The sequence below is a fragment of the Falco rusticolus genome, chromosome 5 (genome assembly GCF_015220075.1).
Source record: "Falco rusticolus isolate bFalRus1 chromosome 5, bFalRus1.pri, whole genome shotgun sequence".
Lineage (NCBI taxonomy): Eukaryota > Metazoa > Chordata > Aves > Falconiformes > Falconidae > Falco > Falco rusticolus.
The window spans coordinates 62,434,537-62,453,037 of NC_051191.1; the positions used below are offsets into that span (position 1 = coordinate 62,434,537).

The 18,501-nt window shown below is 38.1% G+C and overlaps 1 protein-coding gene across 7 annotated transcripts in view; it reads right to left on the minus strand.

Moving 5' to 3' along the window:
• The window catches only part of MYBPC1 (myosin binding protein C1), a 79,115-nt gene that overhangs the window by 32,027 nt on the left and 28,587 nt on the right, over positions 1-18,501 (minus strand). For 3 of the 7 annotated variants that reach the window (XM_037390266.1, XM_037390264.1, XM_037390267.1), the window contains exons 4-13: positions 17,042-17,077; positions 15,702-15,737; positions 13,068-13,172; positions 11,482-11,630; positions 11,005-11,122; positions 9,603-9,654; positions 7,981-8,037; positions 4,297-4,463; positions 1,925-2,057; positions 166-290 (exon numbers count right to left, since the gene is read on the minus strand). In XM_037390266.1, the coding sequence (XP_037246163.1) occupies positions 166-290; positions 1,925-2,057; positions 4,297-4,463; positions 7,981-8,037; positions 9,603-9,654; positions 11,005-11,122; positions 11,482-11,630; positions 13,068-13,172; positions 15,702-15,737; positions 17,042-17,077 (978 nt within the window). Of the gene's footprint in view, positions 1-165; positions 291-1,924; positions 2,058-4,296; positions 4,464-7,980; positions 8,038-9,602; positions 9,655-11,004; positions 11,123-11,481; positions 11,631-13,067; positions 13,173-15,701; positions 15,738-17,041; positions 17,078-17,438; positions 17,466-18,501 lie in introns of those variants that run through there. The other 4 variants (XM_037390270.1, XM_037390265.1, XM_037390269.1 and 1 more) reach the window with 3 other exon arrangements.

Genomic DNA, 18,501 nt, shown 5'->3' on the forward strand with positions numbered 1-18,501 from the left:
GGGTGGGGAATGGGCAGGGATCACAGAAAGAGTGATCCCTAAGGGCTGCTAATACAAATACAAAAATATACAAGAACCAGATCCTCCATGTTAATAATTCTGTTGCAGCCGAAGAAGCCACACCAATTTACAGCAGGTGAAATAGGAGCAAGCTGACATAGTTACCTCTCACAAACAGTTCTGTGGAGCATTTCTCATCACCAGCTGTTACGTAATAGCGAGCATCGTCTGTCATCGAACAATTATTGATGAATAAAATTCTCTGGTTACCTTTGTGCTCAAAAATGTATCTGTTTGAACAGGAATGCAGCAGAGATACATTAGCAAAACTGCTGGACCCCTTTTGTTTTATGTAGAACGTGCTTTAGGGTTTATTAGAGGCAAAAATCCTGTTTTTTACATAGACCTGGAAAAATGTCCTGGGAAGCAATTTCTAAGGTTCAACAGAACTGTCATAGACTTTTTAGCAAAAAGAGCTATGGTGTAGAAGTGACAATGAGCATCTTCTGGCTTGTTCCAAAATCTCAGTCTTGTGTGACATGAAAAAATAAATTAAAAAAAAAGAGCAGGCCCTGAAGGATGGCAAATAAGTCTGAAACTCGAGATGAGTGAAGATGAAAATAACCAGTAATAGGACACCATCCTCATTCCAACACTCAACATTTTTGTGAAGTATAATAATAGCCAAAGTTAAGAAGTTAATATTATTGGTAGGCCAGATGGCACAAGAGATCAGTAATGGGATATGGGGTTTTGGTAATGGGATATGGAGCCTTTCACCTTTATGTCACCAGTTTAGATCTGCTCCAGGTTTGTAATGACCAAAGCTCATTAGCATCTGACAGCTGCTTCAGCAGCCTGGAAGAAATGCACTGGAGCATTCAGTCCAGGTCCTTCTAACAGGAAAGGTATCATAAAGCTGCCTGTGAAACAGTCCTGAGCTGCTCATGGCAGGTATAGGGGCTAAAGAAGAGGTACCCTATTTATTATACATTTTTTGTCAACTATGAATATTAATCAAAATCCTTCACTGACTTTTGCAGCCACAGAATGAAGGAAATCTGCCCCTCCTCTGTAAGAGGCCTTTTGCTAATTTATTTTTTTTTTTTACAGGGCCAGAGGAAAAAGTTGCTAAGGTTTTGTGCTGCTGAGAAACATTTGATGAACATTGCATTGTTGTGCACTACTGAATGCACATCGTAATTCCTAGATGTGTCTGACTGTGGAATGGCATTTTCTGCACTGGGTTGTAAGAGCTGGTTGTGCCCATCCTAGGAACTGGGCTCAATTTCCAGCCATTGCTCTACTTGTACTCAAGGGTCTGCACCTGAAAAGCCACTTCTAGATAAAGTCAGAGAGTAAAATTGTATGCAGATGATACAGATGACGAAGTAGCTTGGGTACACTAGACCTGTTGCTCATGACTGAAGTCACTTTGGGCTAATGCAGGTTGTTGACTTCAGTGTGATCATTAACTGGGTAGTGGAAGGTGAGACAAACCTCCCTCCCCCTTCCTCAGATGCTTTCTGAGCCAAATGGTAAGTAGGTGATGTTAAATATTTCTCGTTACACAGTTACACAGTTATGGTAGAAAGATTCTGACTTCCTTCAGGCAAGTGGTTTATTTACTCACAGTGCTTCCTGATTCTTTAAAAACTACTGACTAGGAAATGGCCCCATGTTTTGTTGAGGATCTTTAATTCTTTTCTCTAGAGGCAAAGAGCCAATCTGGATTAATATTTAGCATACAATGGACTTTTCTGGGTCATGAGAAATATAGCATTGTTTGCATATTTCTCATGTATAATGAAATTCAGAAATAAAATTGGTGCAACCTAAGCAAAGAGAGAGATCTATGCAACACACTTGTCAAGGAAGTACATGTCTACCCATTTTATTTCTTACATACAAAAAAACCACTTACTTTGCACTTGGTCGTATTTCTTGGCCATTTTTATACCACTTGAGTTCCACTGTTGGATCTGCTAGCTCCACCATGAACCTTACTTTACCTCCTTTGTCCACCTGATATGCAGGATCAAGACCTTTGGCAAAAGCTGTTGTGGAAGCCAAGTGTTATTATAAAAGAAGGTCAGAAAACAAGAATATGAATGCTGAAATGATGTTGCTTACATCAATGCTGTCAGAATACATGCACACAGTGTTACGCATCACTCTATACTCTTAGGCTAGTCCACATGAATCAGTTTATTTTCTAGAAAAATCAGAGTAAGTGCAAAGCTATGAAGATCTGATTATCCTGACCCAGTTCAAGCTAATATCTCTTAATCACTTTGCAGTATAACTGTATTCTGAATAGGACTGGGTAGGTGTAGCTTTGACAGCTTGCTGAGAAGCGCTTTGTCACAGTAAAATGGTATACAGTGGTGACATGGAATAATTTGCAATGAATCTGTTATAAAGGACTTCTCTATTAGCACCCCTACCAAGTTAACAGGGAATTTTAAGCTGAAATTCCTGTTGAGCATCCCACTATCAGAATAAACATTGGTTTGCCTAAAAGCCAAACTAGCTTTCCTGATTCTTTCTGTAGGTTATGAAGAGTACACTGCCATTCACTTGGGATAAAGGGTCACAGCTGTGAAACATTTGCAAAAATATTTGAAAGTGGCAAAGGTTGTCAGTCTGTGAATCCTAACGGGGCTTTACAAAAAGGTTGTTTGAGATGTGCAAATGTAGACCAAGGTGTTCTTGGCAAGGTAAAGCCAGGTGCAACTCAAACAAATCAAAACACTTTAACATCAACACTTAGATATTGCCAATCACAAAAGTTAAAGCCAGGGTACCAGGTATCTGTACCTCAAATACATAAACACTGTCTCAAACAAATTGTCCACAACTTAGCAACCAATTTCTACTAAGGTTTACATTATGCATATGTCTGACTGCAAGAGACTGAATATATCAACACAACAGGAGTTATTAAATGTGAAAAGCCTTTTCTACGTATCTTGTTGCATTGTAAAAGTTTCTAAGTTATAAGGAAGGTGGTGTGAGAGGAAGAACACCCTGCTGTCATCTTGTCACTACTGTAGACATTTTCCCCAATATCTAAAGCCCCTACTGTAGGGAAAACACTGTCCACTGAAAAATCCTGATATGGCTGTCAGCTCCATCATACTCAACAGGGATCTGGGAAGAGGGACCAGACAAACTGATCCCAGGTCCTGAGAGATGCCCCCTTCCCAGTAAAACATCCAGGCACTTCCACATGATGCACCTGGGTAGGGAGCAGCTCTTCCTGCCAGTTGCGCAATTCCTGCCCCAGCTTCCAGCCCTGCCCCAGCCTCCTGGGGGAAGGCGAGGAGTTTCCCCCCTAAGCTTTCACCACTTTAGAGAGCACCACTGGCTACAGAAACTGCCCCAGCGGCTCAGCCAAAGCCCATCAACTCCATTTCTCCCTCCCTCAACTGTAGCCAGAATCAGATATACCAGCAAATGAAAAATATAAATAAAAATTAATGTGTAGTAACATAACACGTGTTATGATGTGAGGTAATAGATGAGGAGAGATGGTATATCAGGTAGATGGATTACAGCTGGATTTGTGGAGGATTTTACCTAAATAAAAGGGACTCCTCCAGGAAACCAGTGGAACAGCAGATGTATGTATTGTTTCCAGTTCTGAAATGTTCTCCAGGAACAAGCAAATGGATAGTGTGTTGCATTTATACATGTGTGTATGTGTATGTATTATGTCACATATATATACATTTTATATACATGCACATATATATAAAAATGCTTCTCTATACTTATGTATTATACCACTCATACTACTTATAGAGTAGATGGGGAAAGACAGGCCTGAATGTCCTCACCCAGCACAGGGTGAAGGGGTTTTAGTGCAGCTGGGATTTCAGAGGACTGTCATTTTAAGAGCAAAATGAAATGATGAAGAGCAAACAATGTGTTTGGAGTGACTCTTATTTTAGAGCAGAAGATACTAATGATAACATAAGGTTTAATTTCCATACTGTTTGATCAGGTAACATACAACCAGGGAACATTTTTTCCACACAAATGGGAGATATTGTTCCAGTTGGAACTATTGTTTGGCCAAATGGGAGGGATGCTTTTGGAAGCACTGAATGGGATAGAGTGTTTATGCTAACCACAGTGGACCAAAGCCTACTTCTGATTAACTCCTTGCAGTAATAAGGCTTGCATTATAGCGTGCAAGTCCCCTTAAATGGAAATGAAGCAAGTCTGGGTTTTTAAGGTGGATGCTTATGTTTGACTACTGAGCATAAGAATATTCTGCCTTATCCATACCTGCACTCTTCTTCACTTCCCTGCGCATGCGCTTCAGACGCTTTAACATGCCTCTCAGGTCAGTGATACCATACTGAAAAGCAATCTTCTCATATTCACTGGGATTTGCGTTCTTCAGGAGCTCCCACACATCTACCTCAGGTTCTTCTTCTTGCTGTTTGACCTCCCTAACAGCAGTGAAATAAAATGATGGGAGAATAGTTAGTGAAGCTGTATCATACCATAAAAGAAGGTGAAGCTGAATCTATGGTAAGGTTAGAAATGTTTAGATCAAAATTTGAAGGCCACCATCATTTCTTTATTTCACTCAGTATAAGAGGAATAGCTCAGAATGACATTCACACCTTACTTTACACTTCTTCAAGGCAGAATTTGGATATAAGTTTTAAGTTGGCCTTTTCTGATCAATCAGTTATGGGAATTTTATATTGCTTCATTATTAAAAAAATACAGTTAGAAAATGTAGTACTATAATAGCATATGGGCTAATCCCACTTAAATCAGTTTTATCTGTTGTAATGAGTGGAATCAGTTACAATTTATGATGGCACCACTGAGATCTAAATCTAATCCATACATTTCATAACAGAAAAACTCTTTCAAATCTTGAGTCCCTGTAACTACTACTAGGGGTGACTGATGAAAGGACATTGGAATCCAAGGGAATCTGGGTCTGTTTATAGACAGTTGCACCAGTACTTCTCAGAGTTAAAGTTGGCATATGGATAGAAACTGGAGATTTCCACACCAGCTTGGACTTGCAAGATGGATCTGTTGGCTCCCGTGTTTATCTCAATCTTAAGAGCAGGAAGTGTTTTCCAAGGCCTGTGTGAGGCATCACCTTTATACAGAAGTTTCAATACCGTGTTTACTGTCTGCAACTCCAGGCTAAGACAGCCAATAAAGAGAAGTATAATTATTTTCACAATGGCAGCCATTAAATGGGAGAACAATGGAAGCATCCTAAAAAACATGATAATTTTTGAGATTGACAGCTTAGCTCAAAAAAGTGAACTGCTAGAACAATCTAGGAATTGGAGGAGATTTTTTTTCATGTAAATTAGTTAAGATCAGACCAGGATCATTCTGATTTGATCTAGTTGGTCTAACAAAAACAGTACTTTTCAGAGCAGAGCAAGAAAATAAACATTTGAGAAATAAAAAAGACTGAGCTTTGCAGTGAGACTCTATTAGAGCTGGTCTATTCAGTCTGACAGAGAATTTTCTTTAACATATACAGAAATAGCACTGAGGGTCTCTGAGAACCTCTGCATGTTTGGATGAGGAACTGTGGAAAATCACTTTGTTGTTTAATCCATGAGGTTTATTGATTTTCATAATACGCCAGTGTTAATTTAAAAAAGAAAAAAGCTCACTGAAGATTCTTTGACATACTTACATTGTTATCTTAGAATTATTGTTAGGCAATCTCGAGTATGTAATTTTATGTTTCATTCCTTTTACTTTTATCTGTGTTCATGCTTCTGGAGGGTGACTGTGCAGTGAACACTGGTGTTGCACTGAGATTCCTTCTGCAGGGCAGCAAGTCGAGCTCAGCTTGCAAACATATGTCAAAGCTGACACACCCCATGGGGTGGCATTCTCCTCTCCGGGGGCTGGCCACTTGCCATGCAATGCCTGTCCATGGTAAGGAGAGGCACACTGCATGGCAATTGAGATAATGTATCCCTTTAAATCAGGCAGTAATTGAGAATAAGGATCAGTTAGAGTATCCTGATTTTCAACCAGCTTGAAATATTTAATTCCAGACTCTTTTTTTCCTCTTCTGTAACTGGAGAACAAATTCTGACAACTTAGAACAAATCAACTTAATTCTGGGACCACAATAGTTTCTGCTGTGGGTAGTGGGCAAACACCACTTGCTATTTCCAAAGCAGACTGACCTCTCCACAAAACTGCTTTCAGATCTTTTCCCCGAAAATGTGCATTTTGTTGAAAGATGTACTTTTTTAAAAAAAGACCTAAATGTTTGAGTGTTTTTGAGATCTTGTGCCTTTTGAAATTTTGTGCTGTTGTTGATCCATTGCATTTATGAAGCACAACCAGTCATAGAGTGGCTTACTGACATAAAAACCAGTTTGTCTTCCTGCAAGACCAGCACAAAATTAGAAAATAGGCAGTACACAGATTCTATGCATTTAGGTTTTTTTAAAAAAACATGTTTCAAATATTATGCACCACAGGTGAAAAGTTCTAGCTCTTTCCTTGGAAATATAACCACATAAAAGAGAAGGAATGCACCTGCAACATTACCTCTTGAAAAAATTGAAAGGAAAGCACGTATTTGTCTTCAGAAAAATGGATGTTAATATCCACACTGGAGCTTAATTAGCAATCTTATTCAATTAAGTGCAGAAGCATGAGCTTGCATTTCACTGTCTGAAGCAAGGAGGTGATGAACCAATTTGACCAATATCAAATAATGGTGTTTAAAAGTGAACAGTTTGCTTTGCCCATTAACCACACCATAGGTATACTATGTTTATATGGCTATACAGTATTTATCTTACAAAACATATGAGTTACTTGTTAGTGAAGTGATGACTCTTCAATCACATTTCTCTTTCCACAAAAAACCCAAGACCTCTTACATGCAACTCTCACATTGCTAATAAAACACCCGACAGGCATTCATGAGATTTGTCAGAGTAAGTTGTGTTAGTATGATGAAAAGTCAAACTGAAGATCCTAATTAGGGATGAGAAGATTAAAAAACCAAAGACCTGGTGGATTTGAATGGGTTCAGGTATTGCTTTCACTGCCTACTTTTACCTTCAGCCTTTCTTGTTTGCTTTAGTTGCTTAAATACTGTCCTCACCATCAAAGCCTATGAGCCCATTGTGAACATTTTATGTAATTAATACTGCAGATTGGGTTTTCCTTTTACAGAGTAAGCAGTAGATGAGATAAAGGATATAGTTCCTTTTCAAATTCTCTGTGGTCAGTTGCTATTAATTTCCATGGCATATAGAATTTCTGTGGTATTTTTTTTTCTTAAATTACCAATTAACTATCTTGTCTTAACCTATTAAAAGCTAAACTGGGTTTAAGGTCTGAAATAGCTAGAGGCATAACTATTATATCACCAGATTTTCAAGGGAAACCAGAGAAACATGCTCAAGTTTTTCTCAATGACAGAATTTAAGTAGGATAAAACACCATTGAATATGTGAGCACATACTGAAACAGAAAGCTACAAAGAATTAATACCAATGTCTACAGTTTGAAAGCATGACATAAGATTTTCATATCAAGATGCTTATAAAATCAAATTAAAATGTAACCAAAGAGGTAAATTTAACCCCTGCACCAGACTCAATTTTCTGAACTGCTCATCCCTGTGTAGGAAATTGTCCCCCTCCACCCTCCATGCAAACACAAAAGAAATAGCAAGTAAACTAAATGTTATTGGGCTCTTTATGTTGTGGCTCACTTTTTTCCCAATGGACTTAAATCTGAGGTTTCTGTTCTGCACACTTAAAGGTACAATTGACTGAACGTTTGCATATTATACTATGAGAATGGAATAATAGTTAGAAAAACTGAAAAAAATAAAATGTCAGAAAATTCTTAAGAAGTTATTAATGCTACACCTGACTCTTTCTGTGTGTGAACCTAAAGGTTTGCAATCCACACCTGCTCACTGCATCACTTGGTTCTCACCTACGTTTCAGGAGACCACTAAAGTCAAGTTCTCCTGCATCGTCTTGTCCATCACCGCTGTTATTAATAGAAAAAGATCAAATCTTTGTTTAATACAGGAAGACTTAGACAACACGCATTGCAAACGCTCTACATGTCTCATACACTCAACACTGTCCAGACACACAAATAATGGTATAAAATCAACACAAACTTGTATCCTTTTTCACACAAATTATGTTTCCTTAGGCACTTGTGAAAAATAACACAAAGGTTTGTATTGCTTGTTATTATACTTTGGTGACAAATTTTTGTAACTGCATACATAAATTTGCCAAGATTTGTGTTAGGTTTCGGCAACACAAATAAATGTAGGCTAGTCAACACGAGCTTTGTTTTTCATTTCCATTGTGTATGTGTATAAAAACAAAGGCTTGTGCTGATCTTTTGGTATGAATTTAAAACAAAGATTTGCATTGCTGGGTGGTGCTTTTAACAATGCACAGCTGTGTCAAATACTGATTGCAAAGCATTACACTTCAGATTTAACCTTTGTCTAAGTGAAGGGAGAAATCAGTTAAAAAAAAAGGAACAATGCATTGTACATTATTACAGATAGAATCACAGTCCTGTGAAGGTGCATTTCTTTCTATAATGTGACCTTAAGCAGCAGAACTTCACTGAAAAGCACATAAAGACAAAATAAATGCCCTTAATACTTGTAAAAAGGGCAAGATCCTGCAAATGTTACATCAAATGATGCAGTATCTCATCCCAGGTTTTGCATGTTAAAAAACCAGAAAATATTCCAATATCCTCATCTGTTTGGGCAGAATAGTTATTGCAGCTTTTTTAAAATGTGCTCAAGAAAGGAGTGCACCTTGAATGTAGTGTCTTTTGCACTTACTTTTAAAATCATATCCCTCTAAATAAAAGCAGTTACTTCTGAATCACAGATTTGCTTGTATGTGTAAATTAACAAACTGCATTAATTTTCTGTTTGTAAAACATTTTCATTCTAAGTATTTCTGTCCTTGTAAGACAATTTTCTCCATAGAATATAAAAATTATATATATACTGGTTTGAATTGCTATTTTATCAGAAAGGTAACAAAACTTAAGACACAATGCTTTATCTTACATCTTCTGCAATATATTATCTGTAGTTTTTCTGTAATTATGATCTTATAACACATTTTTTTACTGTAACATAACTTAAAGTCAGATCCTGTCTTCTTGAAATCAGTGTGAATTTTCTCTCTGCTTTTAATCAGTACAGGACTTGGACCAGGAAATTTCATATTGCAGCTGACAACTTTCAGGAAACATGCAGTAGGATATTTTAGTGAATGAAAATATGATTTTAGAAACCTCTAAAGAAACGTATATTTCATTGTCTTAAATAGTACATTTTCCCTTAAAGCAATGACACTTTAATTTTACAGTAGTTACTGTCTACGTGTTGTAACTATTTCGTTCTACTCACTACTGACTACCCTAAACCCCACATCTTTAAATCTTTATTTAAGAAAATATTTTTTTTAAGTACTTGATACAATTGTCTGCCAAGACTGATGCAAATTCTGTGCATGCTACCAGCATCCATTACTGAGGAGCTTCATAGGATCGCTGTTTGATGTTACCTTCTTTTGAAAGCAGATCTGATGTCAATGGATGGGGCAGCTTGGGAAGATTCTATGAAATAATAATAATAATAATACAGGAATTAAAAACATAATTTGAAACTAATGTAATTTATGTAATCAGACTAATTTGTTCATATGATTTTTTTCAGTTCATATAAACTGAAAATTCAGTTCAGGCATATGAAATTTGTTCAGTTTCCTGCTCAGGGACTAGAGTTTGTGCTGCTCTGTTGGCATTAAGTTTTGATGTGCGCAAAGCTGCTCAGTGCTAAGCTAAGTTTAGTTAATGCATTCCTCTAAACTGCTTTCTGTAGTTCTGCATAGGAGATCTCACTCTGATGTTTCTCTCTGATCTCCTTCTTGCCTATACACAGGCTCTGGCCTTTTTGTCTTCCCGTTCCCTGTGCTTTCTCCCCTGCTTGCACCTTGCATTTTCTCAGTACATTCAGCATCAGAGGAAAGAGGTAGTCTTCTCTACAACTACAGACTCATGTTGAGTCTTGTTGGTGCAAGGATGAATTCCCTCTGTGTGAATTACCCATTTGTGCCAGCCTGAATCAGATGAAATGGTTCTGATCCACAGCCAGTGACAGATGCTGCCAGGCTGATCCCTGCCTCACTGGCCTCTGAATACACACACCTACCTATGCCCCTTGGGCTGTCAGTCAGCCATCAAATGTCCCCTTAACTGTGACCAGTTTCCCCTGACTCGTGAACGAACAGTCTGGTCTGTGCCATTTGCTAGGCGTGCTTTATGAGGGTGAGCAACTATTTTGTCCACTGGCTGCTGGCCCTGGCATTTTGGAAGACATCCATCTTTCTCAGTCTGATCGTGCAGGTATGTGTGTGCTGTTGTGCTGGCAGAACTGCTCTCGAAGGAAAAGATAACGTCTGCCAGAGTAAGGTCTTTCAAAACACAGAATCAGACAAAGGCATGAGTGTCAAGTGTACTCCGCACTGTGATGTTCTTTAATTTGATGCAGAGTGGAAGAAATAGCTTCCTGAATTATGATTATACCGTGCCTGATCAGGGTGCAAAACACTGGTGAGCTACAACCACTCCATGACCCTCTGCTCAGGTACTGCCAGATGAAGCCTTGCTCTCTGAATAGCCCTAAGCCTAGCTCTCCGTCCTGTGTGGCAGAACCTGATTTGAATTCAATACTAGCTTTATCTCACAGCTTTTCCAATTTTTTGGATGAACGTCTCACATACTATCTATCCCAATGTTCATTTAAAAAATAAATTACAGACACTTAAGAAAATTCTCTGAGCTGTATGCTAAAAGTGTTCGCTTTAAGCATTACTTCATTTTAAGGTTCTGAATAAAATCAGGTGGCATTTCAGGTTAAAAAAAAAAAGAAATCTTTATAAATGTTAGACACAAGTGGAATCTTACCAGTGACTTCGAGATCAAAAGAGCAACTATCAAACTTGTCCTTATAAGATACTTCACAGCGATAGTTCCCTGCATAATTTTCCTTAGCTTGAATGATATGCATCTCAAACGTGTGAATCTAAAAATCAAACATAGTTGTTCATTAATATGGGGAATATATTTGCACAAAGCAGAAGTTAAAAGATTAATCTTTCAGACCTAAACCAGAAGCAAAGTATAACTCAAATAAAGGGCTCTAGAAAGAAACTGGAACCCAGGCATGGCAACGGAAGACTTTGATTTCCCCACCACCACTTGTCCTGCACTAGAATAGCAGAAAAGTCTGCTTCCGTGCAGGGTCACAGATCATCACCGAAATCTGCTTGAGGAAGCCAGGTTTAGAGTCCACTGCTCTTGAATTGCTACCTGTTGTGTTAGACTGATCTTTAAGCTCTCTTTGGAGCTTTGGCCCCATAAAAAGGAAAAGCAAAGATCCACCTTAGTGTGACGTTCAAAGGACTCTTTCAGCTGCAGGTGCTTCCCCGCTTTACTGGCTAGGTCCATCCATTTTCCTTTAAACCACTTAACATTTGGCTTTCGGAGAAGATCTTTGGCTTCCACTTTGGCTATAAATGTAATATTCCCACCTTTTTAAAAAAGAAAAAAATAATGCAGTCATTGAGGAACATGTGGTTGGTCAGCCACATCTGTACAAGTTTGTTTTACTACTGCTCCCTCCAGTCCCCATGTGCCAGCTCTGCCATGACAGTAAGAATCAGATGGAGTCACACAGGCTATGAAAGTACTGCAGTGTGACAGAGCTTAATTATTTTGGGTCTGGAAGCCTTCGGCCCAGCCCATGTTGACATGGAACTTGAAACACTAAGAAGCGGGTTAAACTAGTTGAGACAAAACTCCATGTTCTCATGGGCGAGTCATTCCAATTATTTGAATTTCTTTGCTTAAAACAAGCAGGTGTTCCTAGGCTACCAGGAATTTTTACATGAATAAACTCCAGTGTGGAAAAGAAAGCTTGGAGCTCTTCATGCATTTCTATCATTAATTCTTTAAGCTGAGAAGGGAGGGGAAAGTGTCTTCTCTAAACAGGTTGGCAATGGTAAAAGTTAGCTCAATTTTCAGAACACCACTGCCCAGCCCCTGCTGAGTTTCCATCCTGTCATTCATGGGCTTCAGAGCAGAATACAGCTAACTTCTTATCTTTATTTTCCAAATAAATCCTCCCAAAATGCTCTTTTTCTAGCCAGAAACCAAAATAAATAATAGGCATGCATAAACCCCCCCACCTCTGACCCTGTCATAGTGTATCATGACACAACACCCATATTAAGTAGCTATTGCTTCTTACCATTGCTGCTACCCTGCTTAGGGTGCAGCTACCTTACCATGATAGTATGGCTTAGGAGTGCAGTTGGAAGTGAACCTCCTAACTGTCCCCATTTACTGTGCTCTGGTTCACCACATAGAAAGTCCTCACAGTGCTTGAACTGCATTCCTTTGGGGTGAAATTAAAACCAAAAAGGTCCTCTGAGAGTTTACCACCTGTGCTCCAGCTGCTAATAGGTATATGAGACCACTGGACTAAACCAGAGCTAGTCCAGAGAAAATCCCACAGAAAGGTTACAGCAGGAGTGACCCCACCAGCTTCCCTACAGAGCTGCTCCTATTAATCTGCTTGCTACTTTACACACAGCTGTAGGGTACAAAAGCTGACTGGCAATCTCTAATCTATGCTGCAGGCTTTTGGGTAGATCTTCCTGACATCAACAGCATCACAGCCAACAGCGTCACAGCTCTCTTCTCCAGCAACGATACCTCTTACCCATTGTGCTCAGTAAACTGTTACATTTTGAGATTGTCTTGAATTAAACAACTGGAGTTTGCTTCTCTTTATACAGTCCATTTTGCCTTTGAAGAGTGGAGTTTCCAACCAACTAAAATCAGTGGAAGTAGTTGCAGCTGCGGGCAAAAGCTGAGTGTCACAGGAACTGCACATTCCTTTCCCGGATCTGCCTCAATCTCTGTCCTTCTGGGAGTGGCTTTTGATTTTGTTTCTAAGCACTTACCAACGCTCACTGAACCGCTCTGAGGTTTTTCGATGAATAAAGTGGACCTTTGGGCGTCATCGCGTTTTTCTGTCTCTTCTGGAGCTCCTTCTCCAATAGACCATACTGAGATGCGGAGAGACAGGGAAATGTCAATCATATGAGTGTGTTTTACTTCCTCCAAAATCCACTTACCTGAACTTACTAAACTATCTAACCCTATTACCTCTCTCTTCAGTTGTCCTGAAATATATGTAATTTGTTGTTCACACTGACATCCATTGCTTAGCTGTCACATTGTGTACAGTTCCTGCAAGAACACTACCTCCGTGGTGACAGAAAATGAAACTAACAGGGAGGAAGAGAGGGGAACCTGATCAGCCAAGGTGGGCACTGCGCAACTCGAATGGCACCAGCATTCAACCATGAGTGCTTTACAGGGGCAATGCACAAAGGGCAGCTCTTTGTTTTTCAGAAGAGATGGAGGTTCTGAAAACACAAACAGCTGTAAGGACAAACGAAACACATATGATGCGGGTCTCTCTCAAGTCCAAACTCAGTCTATTGTACAAGCTAGTTTTTCCTCTTTGACAGCAAAACAGGGCAGGGATGAAGCTTACTTTTGAATTTTGTGCTCTTCTGCCCTAACAGAAACAGAGAGTTTGGGGATGTCCTGCCATGGGCATTGGCTGATATTTTACAGAAAAATAGTTTGTCAGATGGAAATGACTGTGTCATGTGTTCAGACACTGCACCTTTTCTGGAAACTGGGATGTTGGAACCAAAAATGAACAAGGGTACTGAGAGAAGTGACAAGTGAGCAGCCTCCCCAAGGCAGAGAACTGTACCAGCACAGCTGTGCATTTCTGGTCTTCCTGCTCATCTGAACAGCCCTGGCTTTGTGCTATGCAGTTACATCTTGGGTAAATAAATACATGCAAAACCATGGCCAAAGCTCATTCCTACAAGAAAAGGTAGGGAGAGCAAGGCAGTGAACATCTGTCTGTTACCTGCTCCCTTTCTGCATGTGTCTCATATTCCAAGTGAGAATTTGTGAAGTCCAAATGCTACATCTCATTTTTTTGAGGAGTTATCACCAGTGCATAGGGGAAACTGAGTAAAGCCAGTGCTGCCATGGTAGTACAGAAGAATTGAGCAAATGTGGAGATGTACAGCTATAAGAAAGCCACCTGCCTCTTTCAAATCAAAGCTGCCTCTCCCTCGTTCCTCTTGAACTTATAGTTGTTGCAGAATTGAAGATAGCTCTTTATAGCTTATCCAATGCTCTTTTGGTTTTGGTTTCATAACTAGCATAAACAAGGAACCAGTCACACAACACTTCTCACTTAGTCAAACCCCAGTCTTGAAATTAAAAGTTCCTTTCCCTGCTCAGTATTTTCTGTAGAAACTCACTTGCCAGAAGTCAGAATTTTCTGCTATATAGATATTACTGTGACAGGAGCCTTTGTAAATCATGAAGATTTCCATTGCTCACAAAAGCAAGACAACTCATGACAACCGTGAGAATATGCAGCAAAACTGTTTTAATTATCCTAGAGTCTATTAGGAATTTTAAAAAGGAATGGAAATGATAGATAGCATTGATATAAAATATTTGCCTTTCAGTCTTTCCGTGAATTCTGAGGGGTGTGCCTAACAACTCTATGTATGTCTGCTTGTACAATCTTTCCTACAGGTAAAGATGTTCATGTACATACACATACAAAAACACATACACAGACACACAGGAACATAAATATATATAGATACACATCTATATATACTCTCTCTATAATCTAGATCTTTAGATTATGCCAGTATAACGTGGTAGTATATGGAAACAACATAAGAACAAGTGATAGTTACTGGTGTGAACAGAATGATGTGACATTGCTTGGTACAGGACCTGGTCACGTGCAGTACAAACCTAACACACCACAAGGTGAAATGGAAAAAGGATATTTAAAATGGAAGAAGCTTACATGAAGTCATTAATTCAGTACCACATAACACTGAAATATTATCATCACCTTTAGATATTAATGTTTTCTTATTTATTAAACAAACAGAACAAAACATGGGTCTGACGTTGGCTCAGGGGGCTGGCATAGGCGGTTATGCCAGTTCAATAATCATGGTTGAAGTACCTGCTGCTCATTTTGTTCCAGAGGCTGCAAATCCTGAAACCACAAAAGTGGGTGCAGTATGCGTTACCTGCCAGGGTAGGAAGAAAGAGATTATGACTTTGCTAGGTTTTCCCCACCGTCCTTTGAGCTGTGAGAAGAAGCCATTGTCCTACAGTCTCCTGGGGCCTGTGTGTGGGATTCAGGTAAGCCACTGTCACCCTGTAGGCTGAGGAGGAAGGGAATAGCTGTGTATCTATCTATATAGAAAGAGATATAGATAGATAGGTATGTATGTATGTGTAAAATACTGATACGTGCCCTGTATTGTGCAGCAGAGCCTTCTCTCACTCTTGGCTTAGCTGCTAGAAACCTATTCACTCTGATAGTTAAAAGCATTTCAACAGTTACAGTTTGATACTGTATAAACAGTGAAAATAAAATTAAATATTTTCTTTAAGGAAAAAATATTAATTACAAATATATTATGCAAATTTGGGAGTCTTTCATCATGTTTTTCAGGAGGTCTCACCTGAATCTTTTCTTTCCGCTGGCTTAGACATCCCATCTGAAAGGGAAGAGCAATTTAGACGACACCAGATCAGAGATCACAGCTTAACTGACCTCAGATCACTGGGATTTTAGGTACATTGTTTCTTCATGCAAGAAGATTAGATTAGATATTTAGAACCATACCCATGAGGAACTACTTGAATACCAGAAAAGGGAAGCACACAGTTGAGAAAAAAAATCAGAAATATTTCCCCCTTTGCTCTAGAAAATCTAAATTAGTTTAGTTTAATTTCTATTCAAGATTTTCTTTTTAGTAGTTCACATTTAGAAGGGTTCTCTGAAGCTGATGTTTTCTTTATGATTTATGTAGTTCCAGACAACAGATGAATTTATTTTGTTCAATATTTATCTGAGGGGACAGTATTTTGAATTCTTTAAATTGTTTACTTATCTAGGTTGAACAAAATAATGATAAATAGTTAAAATTAAATTTTAAGGGTTTGTGATTTACAATGTTATTTATATATTTAGCTTTTAACAATGAGGTCCTCTAATACTGTGAAGCAATGTACTGCTACTGACTTTACAGATGGTATCCAAGCCAAAGTTAACAATGCAAATTCTTTTGGGAGAAATCAAGAAAATGCAATCGTTTAGGGCAGTGAAGATAATTAAGAGCATGTTTTCCATCTGACACACTGCAAAGCATTTTCTGATGTTCAAAATTGTTTCATTCACAGTTTATTTTTAAAAAACATATTAAGCCAGCAATGGAGGAATGCTGCTCATGTCATATCTATCATGATGGACCCCTGTGATGTTTTCTTTCATTGCAAACAACGAAAGGCATTTTATCTGCCAGGCTGGCAGCAATGGCATGCAGCAGTACATTCAAACTACCTTGTAGGTCATACGGCCTAAGGTGAAGTGATAGACAATTATGTGGATAAACCTGTTTTGACATGGTTCCAGATTTACAGATTCCAGAATTACAAATAAAACACATGCCTGGCATGTGTTTTATTTGTAATTCTGGAATTTGCTTTCAAGATTAACCTTAAAAATGCACTCCGTGTTTGTTGATAGGAAAAGGGGAGTTGCTTTCAGAGCTGCTAACTGGTGTTTTACCTTCCAATGGTAGGCGTTCTACCAAAGCCCTCAGGACAGGAGTGGAAAGGAACTTATTTGGTATGAAGGTCTGGTACTTTTGAAGAGGGATTAATTTAATGTAAGGCATTTCAAAAAACTTTCTCTAATTAGTATGTTTTGAGTTCAGTCCAAGAGTTTGGACTCTTTCTTCATTAATAGTCATGAGAAACATACATACATACACACACAAAGCACTATCACAGTCCTAACCTGCTGGTGGAGTACTACCTGATGTGTCATCTTCGTCTGTGAAAAGAAATACACATAAAAAAGTACATAAAGAAACCGAAAGCACAGATGATCATCTGCTTTAAAACAACTATGTGAAAATGTAAAACCTGCAAAGGAAAGGGAGAGAAATCATAATAGTCAGGAGCATTCAAAAAGGAAGCTTCAAACTGATGAAGAAAGCTTTGCATAATTCAGTAGCCGAAATGGTAAACCTTAATGTTTCAAGCAAGTAAAAGAAAAATGAGATGTGGGCTGTGATCTATTATTAAATCATGAGTTTATATGAAAGATGCTGAGTGGTTCTGTTTGTTAGAGATGTAATCCACAGTAAATACAAAAAAGCCACAATGAAATCAAGGTCAATCATATATCTGACCTGAGGAAGATGCCATTTCTCTGATGACCACGTCTGCAATTAAAATGTGCACCATATATGCATTCAGCATCATTAAGTCAAGATATGCAACAGTTAAAAATAGTTCCCTGTATTTACACTTTGCAATTTCTGTATTAGATTATTAATCTAAAATGCAAGGAATAAATAACTCATTTCCCCCATATTATAGGAAAATAATTTAAAATAAGAACAGAACTATTATCATCACACTGGATTTTCCTTTAAATCACAGTAAAAGGTGACCATTATCAGGTATTAAATCACTACAAGCAATTGTTGTCGAGGTATTTTGAAACACTTAATCTTACAGAATACATAGAGGTATATATTTATATAAATCAAAAGCTTGAAAAAGCATGAAATTTGCATTAAACCTGAAATACTGTAATCATGATTATTAGAAAACCAGAATAAGGTAAAGACTATCTTTACAAGAGTCTTCTGCATCTCTTTGAATTTTAGATGTTGACTAGAAACCTCAGAGATACCAGTTGCTGATAAGAATATGCAAAAAGTCTATGTCTTAAAAGCCTAATAGTAAAAAAAAATAAAATATTAAAATTACCAATGTAGCATTTGAAAGGCTAGAATAAACTGGATATATTTAAGATTTAATACATATGTAATGTAAAATTAACATGTCTTTTATACAGTATCAGAAAATCATCTGGAGAACATTTCAAAGTGGAGGAAAATGAACAAGAACAACTTTGGAAGAATATTAACTTAAATTTTTAAAGAGGGTTTGTTTTGTGTTTTTTTAATTTATTTTAGATTTGGGCTTCCAGAATCTAATTTTAACTCTGAAGATGCCCTTTGATTTGGACCTTAAAGTCATAATTTGTCTATATTTTCTCAAGGACAAATGTAATAGCCATGACAAAACCACATATAAAATATAGCTGCATTTTTGTAAATACTGGTCATATTGATTTTTTGTGCTTACTTAACCACCAAAAGCTCATTGAAAGTCTGTTAATGGAATTTAACTACTTAGGTGTCACATTTTACTCATTCCTTTTTAATGATTCATCAAAATTGT